The following is a 17,251-nucleotide window of genomic DNA, read 5'->3' as shown; positions in this document are numbered from 1 at the left end:
CTTAACCTAGTGTCATTTTTTTATTATAGTTCTATGGTTGACAGATCATCGGTTTTCTACTATTAATTCTATAATAATTTAGACAATATTAATATCCTCAATTTTTTTTTTGTAAAACAATACTTTCAAGAGTTTACTTGTAATTACTTGGACATACTTATAAACTCTATCCATATTTAGTTTATCTATGATATATATTGAACAATACTGGTAAGTTAACCTAAAAAGTCATCATGGTTCCCCCAATGACAAATTTAGTAAAAAAACAAAGTTGGAGTGAAGTAAATAAATTAAGAAAAGAAGAAAGGAAAAAATGGAAAGAACAAAATTTAGCCAAGAAAGTCGAGAAGAAAAAACTAAAGGAAATCGTTGAAAATGAAAGAGAAAATAAAGATGTAAAAATACAACAAGTTTCGACGCTTTCGATAGCCGTTCCAGGTTCTATATTAGAAAACGCGCAATCACAGGAACTTCGGACTTACGTAGCAGGACAAATAGCGAGAGCAGCGTGTATATTTCAAATAGACGAAATAATTATATTCGACGATTATGGAGACGAAGCATCCGCTAAAAAATCAACTTTAGATAATGAAAACGGCGGGGTATCAGCTAGACATTCTTGCATACAACTAGGAAGGATTCTACAATATTTGGAATGTCCGCAATATCTTCGAAAGCATTTTTTTCCCATACACAAAGATCTTAAATTTTGTGGATTGTTAAACCCTCTAAACGCTCCCCACCATTTAGCACCCAACGAAGAATTCTTATTCAGGTAAGTCCACGATATATTTATTAAAGCGCGTATTAGAAACATTTGTAATATTTTTTTAGAGAAGGCGTAGTATTGAATAAACCCTCTAAAAACGGTAAAGGCTCCTTTATTAACGTAGGTTTATTAAAAGAAGTGCACACAGATAAATTACTAACTCCGGGAATCAGATGTACGGTTAGATTAGATCTAAAAGAACAATCTAGTAAAAAACTGAAAGGTACCGTAGTTTCTCCCAGTGTACCGCGAAAAGAAACGGGGGTTTATTGGGGATACACGGTCAGAATAGCGACGAATTTATCCAAAGTATTCACCCAATGTCCGTATAAAGAAGGATACGATCTATCGATAGGTACATCTGATAAAGGGGAATCCGTAGATGAATTCGCGTGTCCTTCGTATAAACATCTTTTAATCGTATTTGGGGGCGTTCGAGGTCTCGAAATGGCATTGGAAAACGATCCAGTACTAGACGCCGATGATCCCAAGTTACTTTTTGATAGTTATTTAAATACCGTCCCCGGGCAAGGTTCGAAAACCATTCGAACTGAAGAGGCAGTTTTGATTAGCCTCGCAGCTTTGAGATCTAAGCTAAACCCCGAAGTTAGACCGGTTAAAATGAACGAACAAGGATTAGTTAATAGGGATGAAATGGTAGTTGAAGAAGAGGATCCTATGAGTAGATTTGATTAAAATGATTTTTTTTATTAAACGTTTTTATAAAAACTTTTTTGTCTTTTTTACTGCTCTTCCTAATTTTCGTACATTTCTTAAAACTATCGATGGAAAAAAGAACCATGGGACGTCCTGTATAGTTAAAAAAAACAACTAGTAATGTATATTAAAACCTTTATTTTATTTTGTTTTTTTTTTTGGAAAAAAAAGTAAATTTACCATCACCTAAATGTCAAAAACTTTCTGATTTAACAATTAAAAATGGAAACGTAATATCAACAAGAATTCAAATTCGATAAACTTGTCTAAACTAACGATCTTCTTTTAGAGGTTAAAAAGGTCTCAGCTATTAGAGCTGTTCAGCCTGTTTTGATGATTTTTTCAGATACATCTGATAATACTATGAAGTTAATATTGAAGATAGAAAGAGTAAATGAAATTGAACTATTGGTAGTAAGAGAAAGAGCCTCCTCATCACTTGAAACTTACATGTCATAGTACTCTCTCTATCTTTAATCTTAGCTTTATGAATATTACAACTATTTTAAATAGGTTATTCTTCTTTTCCGTCTAAATTGATCTTTATCTATCTCCCTGACTATTTGACGTGAATTAAAGTGATCAGAATCGGTGAATAAATCAGTAGATACCCGTAATTGCATTATTGAATGTATAGGCAATTACGCAATTTACAAGGGGAATTCGAAATGTTCATAAAAACAAGCAAAAAGTTCGTTTTTAATTGAAATACGAAATTTATCAATAAAATAACGTAATCTACGAGGAGAATTCGAAAAGTTTATACCAACTAGCAACAAGTTTATAAAAATAGGATAATTTTTTTTAAATAACGCGATTTAAGAGGGTAATTTGAAATGATTATACAAATAAGCAAAAAATTCCTTTTTTTTTAGTTAAATTAAAAAAAAATAACGCGATTTACTTACGAGGTGCATTCGAAATGTTTATAAAAACAAACCAAAAAATTCGTTTTTCACTCAAATACTAAATGTTTTATTGAAATATAATTTTTTTTTTGAAAAAAAAAACATTTACAAATGGAAATCGAATAATTTTATATTGAAATTCATTAAAAATGATTTTTTTTAATAAAATAACTATTTAGACACAGTATAACGTATATTTTTGTTTAGACAATTTTATCAACTTTTCAACAATATAAAACTTAACTTGAATCACATGTTTTTTTTGTTTTTCTTTTTTTATTTTATTCCAACAGACTTTTTAAACGTTACATTTATGAATAGAACTTTCGACGGTTTCCCTTAAACTCGCTATAACCGCCGCCTGATCTATCGATTCAATAATCGCAGTACCTGAGACTATCATATTAGCACCGGCCTGAAAAGTCCGCGGTTTGAGCGCGTATTCAAATTTATTTTAAATGTTATATACTCACTTCTGCACAAGCCGTTATCGTATTCAAACCAACACCACCGTCTACTCCTATGTCTAACAAGGGGTAATTGTGTCTTAACCACTGTACTTTAGGCATCATGTCGTTCATGAATTTCTGTCCGCCGAAGCCCGGTTCCACGGTCATTACTAATATAGCGTCAGCGTGATCGATATATTGTCTCACTTCTTCTATGCCAGTTGCTGGTTTTAAGGCCAAACCAACTTTCATACCCGATTCTCTCACTTTTCTACACACTTTTATCACGTCGTTTATAACTGGTTCTATATGGAATGTATATAAGTTAACATCTGCGTTTGCCATTGGTTGAATCCACTATAAATAAATGTTTATCGATGTTTTTTTATGAGTTACATTACAATAAATATTTATATTTGTTTTTAACGTAAATTTACCTTTTCTGGATTAGCCACCATCATGTGCGTCTCGAAACAGGCGTTGGGTATTTTTTTCCTAAGACATTTCACTACGGGATGACCGAATGTTAGGTTAGGAACGAAGTTACCGTCCATAACGTCTAAATGTAAATAATCTGCACCGCTATCTAATAATTTTTGCGATTCTATATATAATTGGGATAAATCGGCGTTTAAAATTGAAGGCCCTATTTTGCATTTTAACTTATTTTCCATAACGTCTAATAAACAAAAACACTACTCTAATGATATAAAGGATATGACAGACTTTGACTTTTGGTCAAGGTGACGTACGAAAAGGGCCAATAAGAAACGACTAATTTTTGATAATAGTTAAATCACTATATTAGCTCAATTATCGAGGATATTGCATAACTATTTAAAGTTTATCAAATGTTATCTTGAGAAATAAAAATATAGAAATTTATCATTATTTAACGTTGTCTTAATTTATAGTATTTCTAATTTAAATTTACGTAACGTCAGGATGGCCGAGCGGTCTAAGGCGCTGCGTTCAGGTCGCAGTCCACTCTGTGGGCGTGGGTTCGAATCCCACTTCTGACAAACTTTTTCTATTTTTTTTATCGTTTCAATTATATTACAGATTTAAAAGTTAAAGAAAATACCATAAAATACTTTTTGTACGTATCCAACACGTAAAATACTTGAGAATGTGTTTTTCTACACCAACAACTCAAATAATAAATTTCTGGATGTGTCCCAGCAAGTAAAATGCCTCGTAATATGTTTAGGACGTGGGCTAACAAGGCAAATTTTAAAAAACACGTTCTGGATGTGTGCCAACAAGTCATACGTCTCGTAATATGTTCGGGATGTGGGACAACAAGGAAAATATTGAAAAACATTTAAAAATAGATAGAAATTTATTAAATATAATAATTAATGTGTATAACAATGGCTGGTATCGCCATTACTGGTGCCGTAAACACGTCTCAGTTCCTTTTGGATATGCCTCAAAATTTTGTTGTTTACAGTTTGTTGATCGGTGTATTTTATATTTTGGATTTTTTTCTTTTTCACCCCCGGTTTGTGAATTAAAAAGGCGTTATCGAAAACCAGGAAATTGTAATCCAAAATACATAAATGAAAAGCCTACAATACCATAAAACATTGTCACCTATCATAATAGCATACAGGGCACACATAAAAGGAAGAAATTTACTAATATACAGGGGTTATAACGAAATTTACGTACTTGACACATTTTATTTCCCTGGCCTTCCCAATTCAATCTCTCGTCCCAAAGCGGTTCTTTTTGGGTACAAACAAAGAACGGTTCCCATATGCCGAATTCGCGTTGTCTTTTGGCCGAAGTGAAAATATTCAAATCGTTTGTTTCTTCTGTAGCTAACCATTCACGTTGTTTGGGAACGTTGTGACATTGCGGACACACTTTGGCGTGAAAACCGAACGCGGTGCGATTTTTGTGCATTAAACGTAACGTCGTCTTCGATTCTGGTATCTGAAATTTCAAATATACGCGGGTACGAAGTAGGGGCGATTTTCGAAATGCGCAGAATCCATACGAGAGTATAAAGCGACATACTCGGGGTAAGCGGTGATGCCAGATTGGGAATTTTTTCCTTAGATTTAGGGAAAAAACCTCGGCGGGCGGGAAGTTTTTTCCTAGATCTAAGGGGGTGGTGATGGCGGATTGAGGATGCTTTTTCTGTAGTCTGAACAGTGATGCCAAATTGAGGATTTTTTCCTAGGTCTGGGGAAAACGGTAATCGGCGTATGCAAAATGTCAGGTAAACAATGATGTAAACAATGTTGCCAGATTGTGAATTTTTTCTTTTAATGCGAGGGAAAAATGAATTTTTCTGTACGTCGGCAAAAGCGGCGATGCCGAATAGGCGATTTTTTCTGTAGCTCTAGGGAAATATAATACTTACTGCGTATTCCTCTAAAATTTCGAAAATCGGTAATACGAATACATTTTTCGACTTTTCGTCGAAATATTGAGGATTATGTTGGACGAAATTTAAAAATTTCGGTATAAACTTTCTGGTTGGATATAATTCTATGTCCGAAGGAAATACGAAATGCGTTTGGGCGTTCAATTTCGCTATGTTCCTGGCGACGTTTATGGGGTAAAAAAGTCCGAATTTTTGTTTGTACGTCCCGTTTTCGGTTAAAATTTCATACGGGGGCTTTTGACTGCAATCGAAATCATCTTTGTACATTTCAATAAGCGGTATGTTGCCCTATAAATAAACGACACAACATTCTGTCAAAACGTATACTCAAAATCGAAAAATACGCAAAAATTCAAGACTAAAAAACTTTTCTTAGTGTATTTGGTTATGCCACACCCACCAAAACATTTTTCGCGCCATGAATCGCTTACAAAAAACGTGTCATTTGTACAGTGTTGCCAAAGTTAAAGTCGAAACATATTATACAAAGAAGCTAACAACAAACTGCACGGAAAAAAATCAAATTTTGTAAAAATTTAAACGTCAAATACAACAATTTTTTCTTATTTAATTTATAAAACGATATATTTTATATTTAAAAACTATTAAATTTTTAAAAACCGTTTAATTTTCGTATTTCCACATCATTAAAAAATCAAATATATACAACTTTTTGATCGCACTTGTATTTTACTCGGTATAAAACTTTTCTCAGTGTATATAATTATGCCACACCCTCCTGAACAATTTAGGCGCCATCATATTGTCTCCCCACTTTATCTATTCAAAGTAATTAAACGTAGTTTCCGCTCTACTAGCAGTGTTGCCAAAATTAACGTGATAAATTCCCTTTTTATTTATTATGAGCGTAAATAAATTTGAATAAATCTTACCGTTTCCGCAGGCATATGATCGACGTCGAAAAATAAATGGAACGTTACGAATTCTTCAACCAAATCAGTCGTGCATTTTCTTAAATAAGCCACGCTTTTAGTTGTAGAATAAAAATCATCACCGGGCGCGTATAGAGCCACACTAATAGGCCCGCGCCATCTGTCGACCAAAGGTAAAATATTATCTAGGAATCTAAAATCTCCCGGGGTGGTAAGCGTGATACTTTCGTCGTTTTCAAATTTTCTTGTAGCTCTAATAAAATTTTTCAACACTAAATAATTTCCGCGATATTCTACACTTTTTTCACTAAATTCATTTCTGATATAATCTGAAGTGTCTACTTGGAATAAATGAGTCAATAACAAATAACTGAAACAGATACAAAGAAATATGTATAACAGTAAATATTGTCGATGAGACACGCTGAAATTTGACATTAAGGAAAGTCTCATAGCAAAACTAAATATCACGATGAAAAATATTAGTTTAAATCACGTTTTTCCAAGAATTTTTTAACTACTGGCTGAAATAAAAGCAAATGTTTATTGTCAGCTAAACTAATAAAAATATAAATAATTATATTTATGAAGATGTAAACAAATTTTAAATAGTCAAATTTTTAAACATCGTACGTGATATTATATGTAAATAATATAAAATTAATATCAATATACATGGTGTATGAGATTTATCTAACAATTTTCAAGAAAAAAAATTATTTCTAAGTATACGAATGCATTGTTTGTATACCGGTTGCCTATCTGGTAGGAATCTGTAATAATAATTTAAAAGACATCTATCGGTAGACGCTGTAAATATAACAAACAGATCTAAATAATCAATCGGTTAACGATAAAAGAGAAGAAGAGGAAGTGGTACGAAAATAATAAAAAATTAATAGATATATAATATACATGGGGTACGATAAATATTGAAATATATATTTTTTAAATGAAAAATCTTGATGCTATTAATATACAAGGTGATTCTAAGTATGATATGTACATGCGGGTTGTCTACCGATAATAACCGATTATGTATCAATCGGTAGACGATAAAAAAGAAGAAGTAATACGGAAATAGTATGGAATTAATGGAGATATACAAGATGTCCGAGAAATATTGAAATATATGTTTTTTAATGCAAAATTTTTACGATATTAATGTACAGGGTTATTCCAAGTATGATACAAAGGTCAATGTATTGTTTGTATATATGAGTTGTATACATGTTGCCTATCTAGAAGGAATCTGTATTCAAATACAGCAAATACAATGTGGAATGCGGGTTGTCTACCGATAATAACCGATTATGTATCAATCGGTAGACGATAAAAAAGAAGAAGTAATACGGAAATAGTATGAAATTGATGGAGATATACAAGATGTCCGAGAAATATTGAAATATATGTTTTTTTAAATGCAAAATCTTTACGATATTAATGTACAGGGTTATTCCAAGTATGATACAAAGGTCAATGTATTGTTTGTATATATGAGTTGTATACATGTTGCCTATCAAGAAGGAATCTGTATTCAAATACAGCAAATACAATGTGGAATGCGGGTTGTCTACCGATAATAACCGATTATGTATCAATCGGTAGACGATAAAAAAGAAGAAGTAATACGAAAATAGTATGAAATTGATGGAGATATACAAGATGTCCGAGAAATATTGAAATATATGTTTTTTAATGCAAAATCTTTACGCTATTAATATACAGGGTTATTCTAAGTATGATACAAAGGTCAATGTATTGTTTGTATATATGAGTTGTATACATGTTGCCTATCTAGAAGGAATCTGTATTCAAATACAGCAAATACAATGTGGAATGCGGGTTGTCTACCGATAATAACCGATTATGTATCAATCGGTAGACGATAAAAAAGAAGAAGTAATACGGAAATAGTATGAAATTGATGGAGATATACAAGATGTCCGAGAAATATTGAAATATATGTTTTTTTAAATGCAAAATCTTTACGATATTAATGTACAGGGTTATTCCAAGTATGATACAAAGGTCAATGTATTGTTTGTATATATGAGTTGTATACATGTTGCCTATCTAGAAGGAATCTGTATTCAAATACAGCAAATACAATGTGGAATGCGGGTTGTCTACCGATAATAACCGATTATGTATCAATCGGTAGACGATAAAAAAGAAGAAGTAATACGAAAATAGTATGAAATTGATGGAGATATACAAGATGTCCGAGAAATATTGAAATATATGTTTTTTAATGCAAAATCTTTACGCTATTAATATACAGGGTTATTCCAAGTATGATACAAAGGTCAATGTATTGTTTGTATATATGAGTTGTATACATGTTGCCTATCAAGAAGGAATCTGTATTCAAATACAGCAAATACAATGTGGAATGCGGGTTGTCTACCGATAATAACCGATTATGTATCAATCGGTAGACGATAAAAAAGAAGAAGTAATACGGAAATAGTATGAAATTAATGGAGATATACAAGATGTCCGAGAAATATTGAAATATATGTTTTTTAATGCAAATTTTTTACGATATTAATGTACAGGGTTATTCCAAGTATGATACAAAGGTCAATGTATTGTTTGTATATATGAGTTGTATACATGTTGCCTATCTAGAAGGAATCTGTATTCAAATACAGCAAATACAATGTGGAATGCGGGTTGTCTACCGATAATAACCGATTATGTATCAATCGGTAGACGATAAAAAAGAAGAAGTAATACGAAAATAGTATGAAATTGATGGAGATATACAAGATGTCCGAGAAATATTGAAATATATGTTTTTTTAAATGCAAAATCTTTACGATATTAATGTACAGGGTTATTCCAAGTATGATACAAAGGTCAATGTATTGTTTGTATATATGAGTTGTATACATGTTGCCTATCAAGAAGGAATCTGTATTCAAATACAGCAAATACAATGTGGAATGCGGGTTGTCTACCGATAATAACCGATTATGTATCAATCGGTAGACGATAAAAAAGAAGAAGTAATACGAAAATAGTATGAAATTGATGGAGATATACAAGATGTCCGAGAAATATTGAAATATATGTTTTTTTAAATGCAAAATCTTTACGATATTAATGTACAGGGTTATTCCAAGTATGATACAAAGGTCAATGTATTGTTTGTATATATGAGTTGTATACATGTTGCCTATCAAGAAGGAATCTGTATTCAAATACAGCAAATACAATGTGGAATGCGGGTTGTCTACCGATAATAACCGATTATGTATCAATCGGTAGACGATAAAAAAGAAGAAGTAATACGGAAATAGTATGAAATTGATGGAGATATACAAGATGTCCGAGAAATATTGAAATATATGTTTTTTTAAATGCAAAATCTTTACGATATTAATGTACAGGGTTATTCCAAGTATGATACAAAGGTCAATGTATTGTTTGTATATATGAGTTGTATACATGTTGCCTATCTAGAAGGAATCTGTATTCAAATACAGCAAATACAATGTGGAATGCGGGTTGTCTACCGATAATAACCGATTATGTATCAATCGGTAGACGATAAAAAAGAAGAAGTAATACGAAAATAGTATGAAATTGATGGAGATATACAAGATGTCCGAGAAATATTGAAATATATGTTTTTTAATGCAAAATCTTTACGCTATTAATATACAGGGTTATTCTAAGTATGATACAAAGGTCAATGTATTGTTTGTATATATGAGTTGTATACATGTTGCCTATCTAGAAGGAATCTGTATTCAAATACAGCAAATACAATGTGGAATGCGGGTTGTCTACCGATAATAACCGATTATGTATCAATCGGTAGACGATAAAAAAGAAGAAGTAATACGGAAATAGTATGGAATTAATGGAGATATACAAGATGTCCGAGAAATAATGAAATATATGTTTTTTAAATGCAAAATCTTTACGCTATTAATATACAGGGTGATTCTTTGTAATTAACTATGAATTACAGAAATTTGTTGTGTAAAATCGAATGTATTGGTACATTCAGGATATGTTGTTCGAACATTTAAATAATATATACAAGAAAAAAGATTATACAAATAAATAAAATAACGTAGATCTTAATCAGTGGTATTGTTATGTTTGAAAAGATACGTTTTATTAAAATTTAAATCCCTTTAAAATCGAAAACACACATCTGCTTTATGTTTGCCTAATAAAATCATCTTTTTAAATGAGATAAGAATAGGTATAATATACAACAATATAACATGAAACATCGAACGATGCCTATTAAAAATTTGGTACAACGTCACAGAAATTTTTTTATATTAATAATTTTTTTAATCGGCCTCACTGCGTTGTTTCGCATCGATTTCAGCAAAACAAAAAATGTTTTGTACGTGAAAGAAGAATTCAAATGCGAAGACTCCAAGTTGAAAAAAAGTTTAGAATACCGGGGTAAATATTTAGTGCTCAATAATTACGTTCAAGCTACGAGAACTTACGAAAATAGTGAAAGTGTTACGTTAACGGCCCCGGGGGATTTTAGATTTTTAGATAATATATTACCGTTGGTGGATAGATGGCGCGGACCTATTAGTGTGGCTCTATACGCGCCCGGTGACGATTTTTTCGCTACAATGGAAAGTGTGGCTTATTTAAGAAAGTGTACTACACCTTTTGTCAAAGAATTCGTTACGTTTCATTTGTTTTTCGATGTTGATCACGTTCCGACAGTGGTGAGAGTGCTTTTTGTATATTTATTAGTGAAATATATTTTTTTTCAAATAAATAATAAAGATTACACCGTGAAATGCAAATTCCAAGGCTATTTAATTTTAAGAAACGATCTAATTCATCTGATAACAATGAAGATTATTATTTTTGGATATGACAAAAAGTTAATCCTTTTATATTAATTACGTAATCAGAAAATATTATTTTTTTTTATGAAATCTACTTAAACTTTGATCCATATAAATTGATGTATTAAACTGATAAACGACGACCATAAATAACTCACTAATATTGATTACTTTGGAGCCATTTTATTTATTTATTTCACTGCGTAGTGGAGAAAATATGATGAAACAATAAGTAATTTAGCTGTGAGTCTCGAAGGTATAGAAGTTACCTTTGAAATTTCAGAAGTAACGCAATTATGAAACTTATATTCACGAGAGAGTTGAAACGAACATTTTTGAATTTAACTACCGAAAATCCTAGATTTCGATAAAAAGTCGAAAAACGTATTTGCATCACCCTGTTTTGAATATCGTTGACTAGAAATTATGCAATAATCTCAAAATTTTCTGATTTTATACATTTTTCAGAGGTACCCTTTTGAATTTCGAAAGTAACGCGATTATGGAACTAAGTATCTTAATAAAATATATTTCTATTTTAGGGTAGCGCGCCTCTACTTGAAACAAAATTATTTTCCTACTATCTTCGGTTATAGAAACGTATCTGTGGAAAGTTTTGAATTTTGTCAAAAATTCTGAATATTTTGTAGTAGAATTACTATAATTTCAATAGTAAAAATTTTTTTGGAGGTACCTATACTAGTTGGAAAGTAACGTGATTATGAAACTTATATTCACGAGAGAGTTGAAACGAACATTTTTGAATTTAATTACACAATATCTTAGATTTCGATAAAAAATCGGAAAACGTATTTCTATCACCCTGTTTTAAATATCGTTGACTAGAAATTATGCAATAATCTCAAAATTTTCTGATTTTATACATTTTTCAGAGGTACCCTTTTGAATTTCGAAAGTAACGCGATTATGGAACTAAGTATCTTAATAAAATATATTTCTATTTTAGGGTAGCGCACCTCTACTTGAAACAAAATGATTTTCCTACTGTCTTCGGTTATAGAAACGTAACTTGTGAAAAGTTTTGAATTTTGTTAAATATTCTGCATATTTCAAAGAAAAATCGAAAAACGTATGTGTATTAATACACATTTTTGTAGTGGAATTACTAAAATTTCAGTTTTGGAGGTACCTATACTAGTTGGAAATTAACGTGATTATGAAACTGAGTATCTTAATGGAATAAATTTTGATTTTAGGGTGACGCGCCTCTAGTTGAAACGTTACTATTTTCTAATGCATAAACAACCCCATACGTAATTGTCGACATATTTTCTTCGAATCTAGAATTTTATCCTTTCGTAAATGTTGAATCGAATCGAAAAAAAAATGTGATTCACCTATTTTTGAAAAACCCTGTATTAATTATACGATACTCTCAGGTTTTCTGATTTTAATCATAAATTTTTTGGAGGTACCTTTAAAAATTAGGAAGTAACGCGATTATGAAACAAAGTATCTTAATGAAATATAATTGTATTTTAGGGTAACGCTCTACTATTGAATCGAACATTTCGACAATCGTGAATAATATCAAATCAATTTTTCTTAATTTTATCGAATATTTCAAAAAAAAACCATACTATTCACCTATTTTTACGAATACTCTTTAAAATTATGTACTAACATAAATTTTTTTGGAGGTACCTTTGAAGATTAAGAAGTAACTCGATTATGAAATAAAGTATCTTAATGAAATATATTTGTATTTTAGGGTAACGCGATACTATTGAACTTTACATTGACGATGGTGATATCAAATCAATTTTTAATTTTTCTCAATTTTGTCGAATATTCCAAAAAAAAACATACGATTCACCTATTTTTACAAATGCTTCGTTTAAAATTATGTACTAACATAAAATTTTTTTGGAGGTACCTTTGGAGATTCGGAAGTAACAGGACTATGGAACTAAGTATCTTAATGAAATATATTTGTATTTTAGGGTAACGCGCCTTTGCTTGAAGCTTACATTGACGATTTCGATTGTACTAAACAACCTCCGTACGAAACTGTAAGTGATTATGGAACATACAAAGAGACGCATAGACTTTACTACCCTATAAATGTCGCCAGGAATGTAGCGAAATTGAACGCGCAAACGCATTTCGTATTTCCTTCCGATATAGAATTGTACCCTACGAGGAAATTTATACCGAAATTTTTGAATTTCGTCAAACAGAATCCTCAATATTTCGAAGAAAAATCGAAAAACGTATACGTATTACCAATTTTTGAAATTTTAGCCGAACATACCGTGAGTGTATAAATTTGTTTGGTATGTGAATTTGAAAAAAAAAAATCATTTTAGGTACCTGAATCGAAAAAGGAGCTACAAAACATGTATAAAAACGCCACAGCTTTCGGTTTTCACGTAAACGTGTGTCCGCGATGCCACAAAATACCCAAACAACAAAAATGGATGGACACGGAGGAAACGGACGGATTGAGTATTTTCGCTTTGACCAAAAGGCAAGGGGAACACGCTGTATGGGAACCGTTTTTCGTTTGCACGCAAAAAGAACCGCTTTGGGACGAGAGGTTAAATTGGGAAGGCCAAGGAAATAAAATGTGTCAAGTAAGTAACTCACTAATGATCAACCTTGTATATTCATCGTTTCATTGCAGGCTTTTCATTTATGTATTTTGGATTACAATTTCCTGGTTTTCGATAACGCCTTTTTAATTCACAAACCGGGGGTGAAAAAGAAAAAAATTCAAAATATAAAATACAAAGATCAGCAAAAAATAAACAATCGAATTTTGAAGCACATACAAGATGAATTGAAAAGTATTTACGGCACTAGTATGGGAGATACGAAAAAATGTCTAACACATTAAATAAACTAAAATTTTCTTTTTTATTTTGTTTATATTATGTATATACTATCCAGTTAGTCATACATTTTGTAAAATTCATTACAAAACAATCCTCCAAATCAAAATATTCTACATCCAGTTCCAAAGAATCACCCTGTATATCTATGTAACCGTGATACATAATACCAATACTGCAAATTTTATTTTATATAATAAATTGTGTTATAAACGTTGTTTCTTTTCCTAATTTTTCCCCACTGATTTTACAAATCTAAAAATATTGAATCGTTTATATTAATCGAACCATCTGCAGTGTGGCAAATTGTTTCTAAAGTACCAGAAATACAACTCAACTTTAATTCATTTACACAAGTCCATTACCACGTCAGCCGACAGCGTTGCCAAATTAATTTTTAGAATATCAGTACATGTAATACGTAAAATAAATTAAAGCTTTCTTAGTTTTTTTTCTGGAAATCATTTATAAACTATCTTTATTAAAAATAATATCAGTATCAGTTTAATGAATAGAAAATAATTATTATTAGTTATCTCTTTCTAATATTATTAAATCATGTTAAGCTATCTAATAAGAACGTATGTCGTTACTTAAAAGATAAGCATACGTTGTTTATGCCGTCAGTAGAAAAAGGATAGAAGATTTATTAGAATGAAGCGTGCCGTGGATTTGAACAGGATATTACGTTTGTTTTCGTAATTCAGTGTAGTAAAGACAAATATATTAAGATTCTGTTATTAGAAAAAGATGAAAATATTATTGGAGGCTGTACACGCCATGGAGTTAAACAAAGTACTGCGTTTGTTTTTGTTATTGAGTGTAGTTTTAGAGTTGATTATATTTGTTGATCAATCGAACGATAATTATTAGTCATAAACTCAAATTAGTAGTTTATAACCTAAATTAGAATAAAATGTAAGCGAATTTATTGTTTCTACGTAATTAAAATATGAAATAAATTGAATATATTCGTTTATAACAGTTTGAAATCGGTAGAAGCAAGATGAATAGTATTTTGAATTTAAATGTTCTCATAGTCTTGATAAGAATTTTTATTTCCGAATGTTTTATAATAAAAGAAGATATGGAAAGTTGTGTAAACGAAATTTTGACAAAAATATTCGTTAACAACGACACTCTGTACGTAATTAATTCGAATATATCAGTTAAACAGCCCGCAATTTATTACAACACCTCGTATAACATAACCGTCATCAATAAAGATTATCCCAGTATGTATATAATATCGGGAAACGTTGATAACGTTATGGAAATAATTTTGGCAAATTCTCTATTGAATACTAAAGCCAAATTCATTTTTATATCGGAAAATTTCGATGCGGATATTTTGGAAAAATATTTCGTTTATAGAGCCGTTGTGGTAAATAGAAATTGTACAAAAACATCGATCCTAATACCGAAAAAACAAATTAAATATATCAAAGTTTTATGGCGGGAAGATATACCGTTCATCGTAAATCAAAACCAAGGTATAAACATGGAAATTATAAAAACAATAACAACTAATATGAATTTGTTAGTTAATTATACCAGATTAGAAACTGGTTCTAGTTTATTGCAAATCGTTCCTGTATTTTTCACGAAAAAATACGATATCTACGCCATGCCAGTAGCGTTGGCAACAACGAAATGTGACGTAACCATTCGATTCACGGAAGATACTCTAATTTACGCCGCTCCCACTATAACTAAAAAAGAAGAATGGGGCGTGTTCCATTTGGAATACAAACTAACCGTTTGGTATTACTTTTTCGGAACGATATTCGTATTATTATTATTTATAAAATTAATAAAAAATTTAACGAAAACGGATGAAGATATTTCTGTATTAATAGTATTGGCGGGTTTGTTATTTGAAGGTATATCTCAAGCTAATATAAAAAATACGTCATTTAAAGTATTGCTATTTCACTTAATCATATTCTTCTTCTTTTTTACTACAATATATAAATGTAAGATGTTCGATTTGATGCGCAAGGATTGTTCTGCGCAATTACTGAATAGTCCAGAAGATTTTTTGAAACATAAAATTAAAATTGGGTTCCCAAACGAAGAATTCATGACTATTTTGTTGAAACGTGATAATTTGGCTGCCGAATTGATAAAACGTAATCTATTAATTATTTGCGATGATTACGTTAGTTGTTGTAATAGGACGGCTTTTAAAAAAGACACATCGTTTAGATGGTTGAGAAAAACTATTCAATATCTAATACCGAAATTTTATATCGACGAAAACGGTAAATCTTTATTGAATATTATCGAAATTGAAAATAACGTAACTCACTATTTCGGTATGTGTTTCCGTAAAGGGCATCCGCTTTTCGAGAATTTCGATAAAAAAATTACAATTTTGAAAGAAAACGGGTTCGTTCAATATTTTTTTGATAAAATTGAGAGGGATTTTGAGAAAGCTATCGCTTTAACTCGTTCTGATTATAACGTGTACAACGATTTGAAATTATCTACGTTTAAAACTACTTTTAATGTTTATTTATTGGGTTTGATTGTTTCTTTGATTGTATTTGGTGCAGAAATGATTCGAATTTTGTAAAATCTTACATATAAATTTCCCTACTTTTGAAATATAATGTAATTCAGCAAAATCAAGTTAATGACTGTTATAATTTACCTTAGACGTAAAAACATCACGTTAAATGCACCACTTAAGACTATACACCATTTCGAAAACCGTTTTTTCACTTATCTGTATCTCCATTAATTTAATACACCCTGTATAGTTTCCGATTGAGTATAATTTATAGCGATATATTATACAACACTTTTTGTACACACTGTATTTGATAAAATTGCGTCACTCGTCGAAAATCTTTTTATAAACACTTTATTATTCAAAAATATTTGTAAATTATTAATAAGAATTAATTTTAAAAGTATTTTTGTATGTTTGAACTTGATTCAGACAGTGAAATATAAACAGACATTTTGATAAATACGCTAAGATTAAGTTAATTGTTTTTAGTAGGTGAAAATTTGGTCTGCTCTAACATACAACCGCATAAAGTGTTTATAAAAAAATATAAATTTATGTTTATTATTTATTACATAACACAAATTTGTATACATATTAAGATTTTAATCATACACCGGCACGAATACTTAACCTCACTTATTTAATTCTGTAGTGGAAACTGTTTTATTAATTTTAAGGCTGGTTCACAAATATTCTAATACGAATATCATAACAATAATTAATGTTCATTCAATACTAGAATTTAAATTATTTGGAACGCATATTTATAAAGAATAAGTTCGTGACATAATTTTTAAATATTTATATGCAACTTTGTAAGAATCCGAAGCATTTTAAATATTTAAATATACTTATATAGATTAAGTGCAACGCATAATTGTTCAGTACAGGTCCGTAACA

The 17,251-nt window shown here is 30.5% G+C and overlaps 4 protein-coding genes and 1 non-coding gene across 5 annotated transcripts; 3 read left to right on the top strand and 2 right to left on the bottom strand.

Moving 5' to 3' along the window:
- The first annotated feature begins 33 nt into the window (after positions 1-33).
- LOC130447434 (putative methyltransferase C9orf114) lies at positions 34-1,499 on the top strand. The gene is made up of 2 exons (XM_056784247.1): positions 34-775; positions 835-1,499. Exons 1-2 carry the CDS (start codon positions 234-236, stop codon positions 1,463-1,465), a joined length of 1,173 nt encoding a protein of 390 aa, XP_056640225.1. The 5' UTR covers positions 34-233; the 3' UTR covers positions 1,466-1,499.
- A 102-nt stretch (positions 1,500-1,601) lies between these two features.
- On the bottom strand, positions 1,602-3,651 carry LOC130447941 (ribulose-phosphate 3-epimerase). The gene is made up of 3 exons (XM_056785001.1): positions 3,281-3,651; positions 2,868-3,200; positions 1,602-2,809 (listed from the first exon to the last, which is right to left on the bottom strand). The coding sequence occupies exons 1-3, from the start codon at positions 3,515-3,517 to the stop codon at positions 2,693-2,695; spliced, it is 687 nt and encodes a 228-aa protein (XP_056640979.1). The 5' UTR covers positions 3,518-3,651; the 3' UTR covers positions 1,602-2,692.
- Positions 3,652-3,782: 131 nt separating this feature from the next.
- On the top strand, positions 3,783-3,865 carry Trnal-cag (transfer RNA leucine (anticodon CAG)). The gene has a single exon. It is a non-coding gene; the product is annotated as a tRNA-Leu (tRNA).
- A 300-nt stretch (positions 3,866-4,165) lies between these two features.
- LOC130447425 (beta-1,4-glucuronyltransferase 1-like) lies at positions 4,166-6,697 on the bottom strand. Its single transcript, XM_056784240.1, has 4 exons — positions 6,135-6,697; positions 5,218-5,529; positions 4,518-4,784; positions 4,166-4,414 (listed from the first exon to the last, which is right to left on the bottom strand). The coding sequence occupies exons 1-4, from the start codon at positions 6,585-6,587 to the stop codon at positions 4,202-4,204; spliced, it is 1,245 nt and encodes a 414-aa protein (XP_056640218.1). The 5' UTR covers positions 6,588-6,697; the 3' UTR covers positions 4,166-4,201.
- Positions 6,698-10,100: 3,403 nt separating this feature from the next.
- On the top strand, positions 10,101-14,280 carry LOC130447424 (beta-1,4-glucuronyltransferase 1-like). The gene is made up of 4 exons (XM_056784239.1): positions 10,101-10,852; positions 12,943-13,254; positions 13,309-13,575; positions 13,626-14,280. The coding sequence occupies exons 1-4, from the start codon at positions 10,382-10,384 to the stop codon at positions 13,836-13,838; spliced, it is 1,263 nt and encodes a 420-aa protein (XP_056640217.1). The 5' UTR covers positions 10,101-10,381; the 3' UTR covers positions 13,839-14,280.
- Positions 14,281-17,251: the final 2,971 nt, after the last annotated feature.

The sequence above is a fragment of the Diorhabda sublineata genome, chromosome 8 (assembly GCF_026230105.1).
Source record: "Diorhabda sublineata isolate icDioSubl1.1 chromosome 8, icDioSubl1.1, whole genome shotgun sequence".
In the NCBI taxonomy this organism is placed as follows: Eukaryota; Metazoa; Arthropoda; class Insecta; order Coleoptera; family Chrysomelidae; genus Diorhabda; species Diorhabda sublineata.
The sequence above is the reverse complement of the archived record's forward strand: the minus strand, read 5'-3'. Positions and strand labels throughout refer to the sequence as shown.

Coding starts and splice junctions, on each gene's coding strand:
- LOC130447941 (XM_056785001.1), bottom strand. CDS start 3,517: ATGGAAAATAAGTTAAAATGCAAAATAGGGCCTTCAATTTTAAACGCC. Junction 3,201..3,280: donor TGGTGGCTAATCCAGAAAAG/GTAAATTTACGT, acceptor ATTTATTTATAG/TGGATTCAACCAATGGCAAA. Junction 2,810..2,867: donor CGATAACGGCTTGTGCAGAA/GTGAGTATATAA, acceptor CGGACTTTTCAG/GCCGGTGCTAATATGATAGT.
- LOC130447425 (XM_056784240.1), bottom strand. CDS start 6,587: ATGAGACTTTCCTTAATGTCAAATTTCAGCGTGTCTCATCGACAATAT. Junction 5,530..6,134: donor ATCATATGCCTGCGGAAACG/GTAAGATTTATT, acceptor GTTTATTTATAG/GGCAACATACCGCTTATTGA. Junction 4,415..4,517: donor AGGGAAATAAAATGTGTCAA/GTACGTAAATTT, acceptor ATGGTATTGTAG/GCTTTTCATTTATGTATTTT.
- LOC130447424 (XM_056784239.1), top strand. CDS start 10,382: ATGAAACATCGAACGATGCCTATTAAAAATTTGGTACAACGTCACAGA. Junction 13,255..13,308: donor AAATTTTAGCCGAACATACC/GTGAGTGTATAA, acceptor AAATCATTTTAG/GTACCTGAATCGAAAAAGGA. Junction 13,576..13,625: donor AAGGAAATAAAATGTGTCAA/GTAAGTAACTCA, acceptor GTTTCATTGCAG/GCTTTTCATTTATGTATTTT.
- LOC130447434 (XM_056784247.1), top strand. CDS start 234: ATGGTTCCCCCAATGACAAATTTAGTAAAAAAACAAAGTTGGAGTGAA. Junction 776..834: donor AACGAAGAATTCTTATTCAG/GTAAGTCCACGA, acceptor ATATTTTTTTAG/AGAAGGCGTAGTATTGAATA.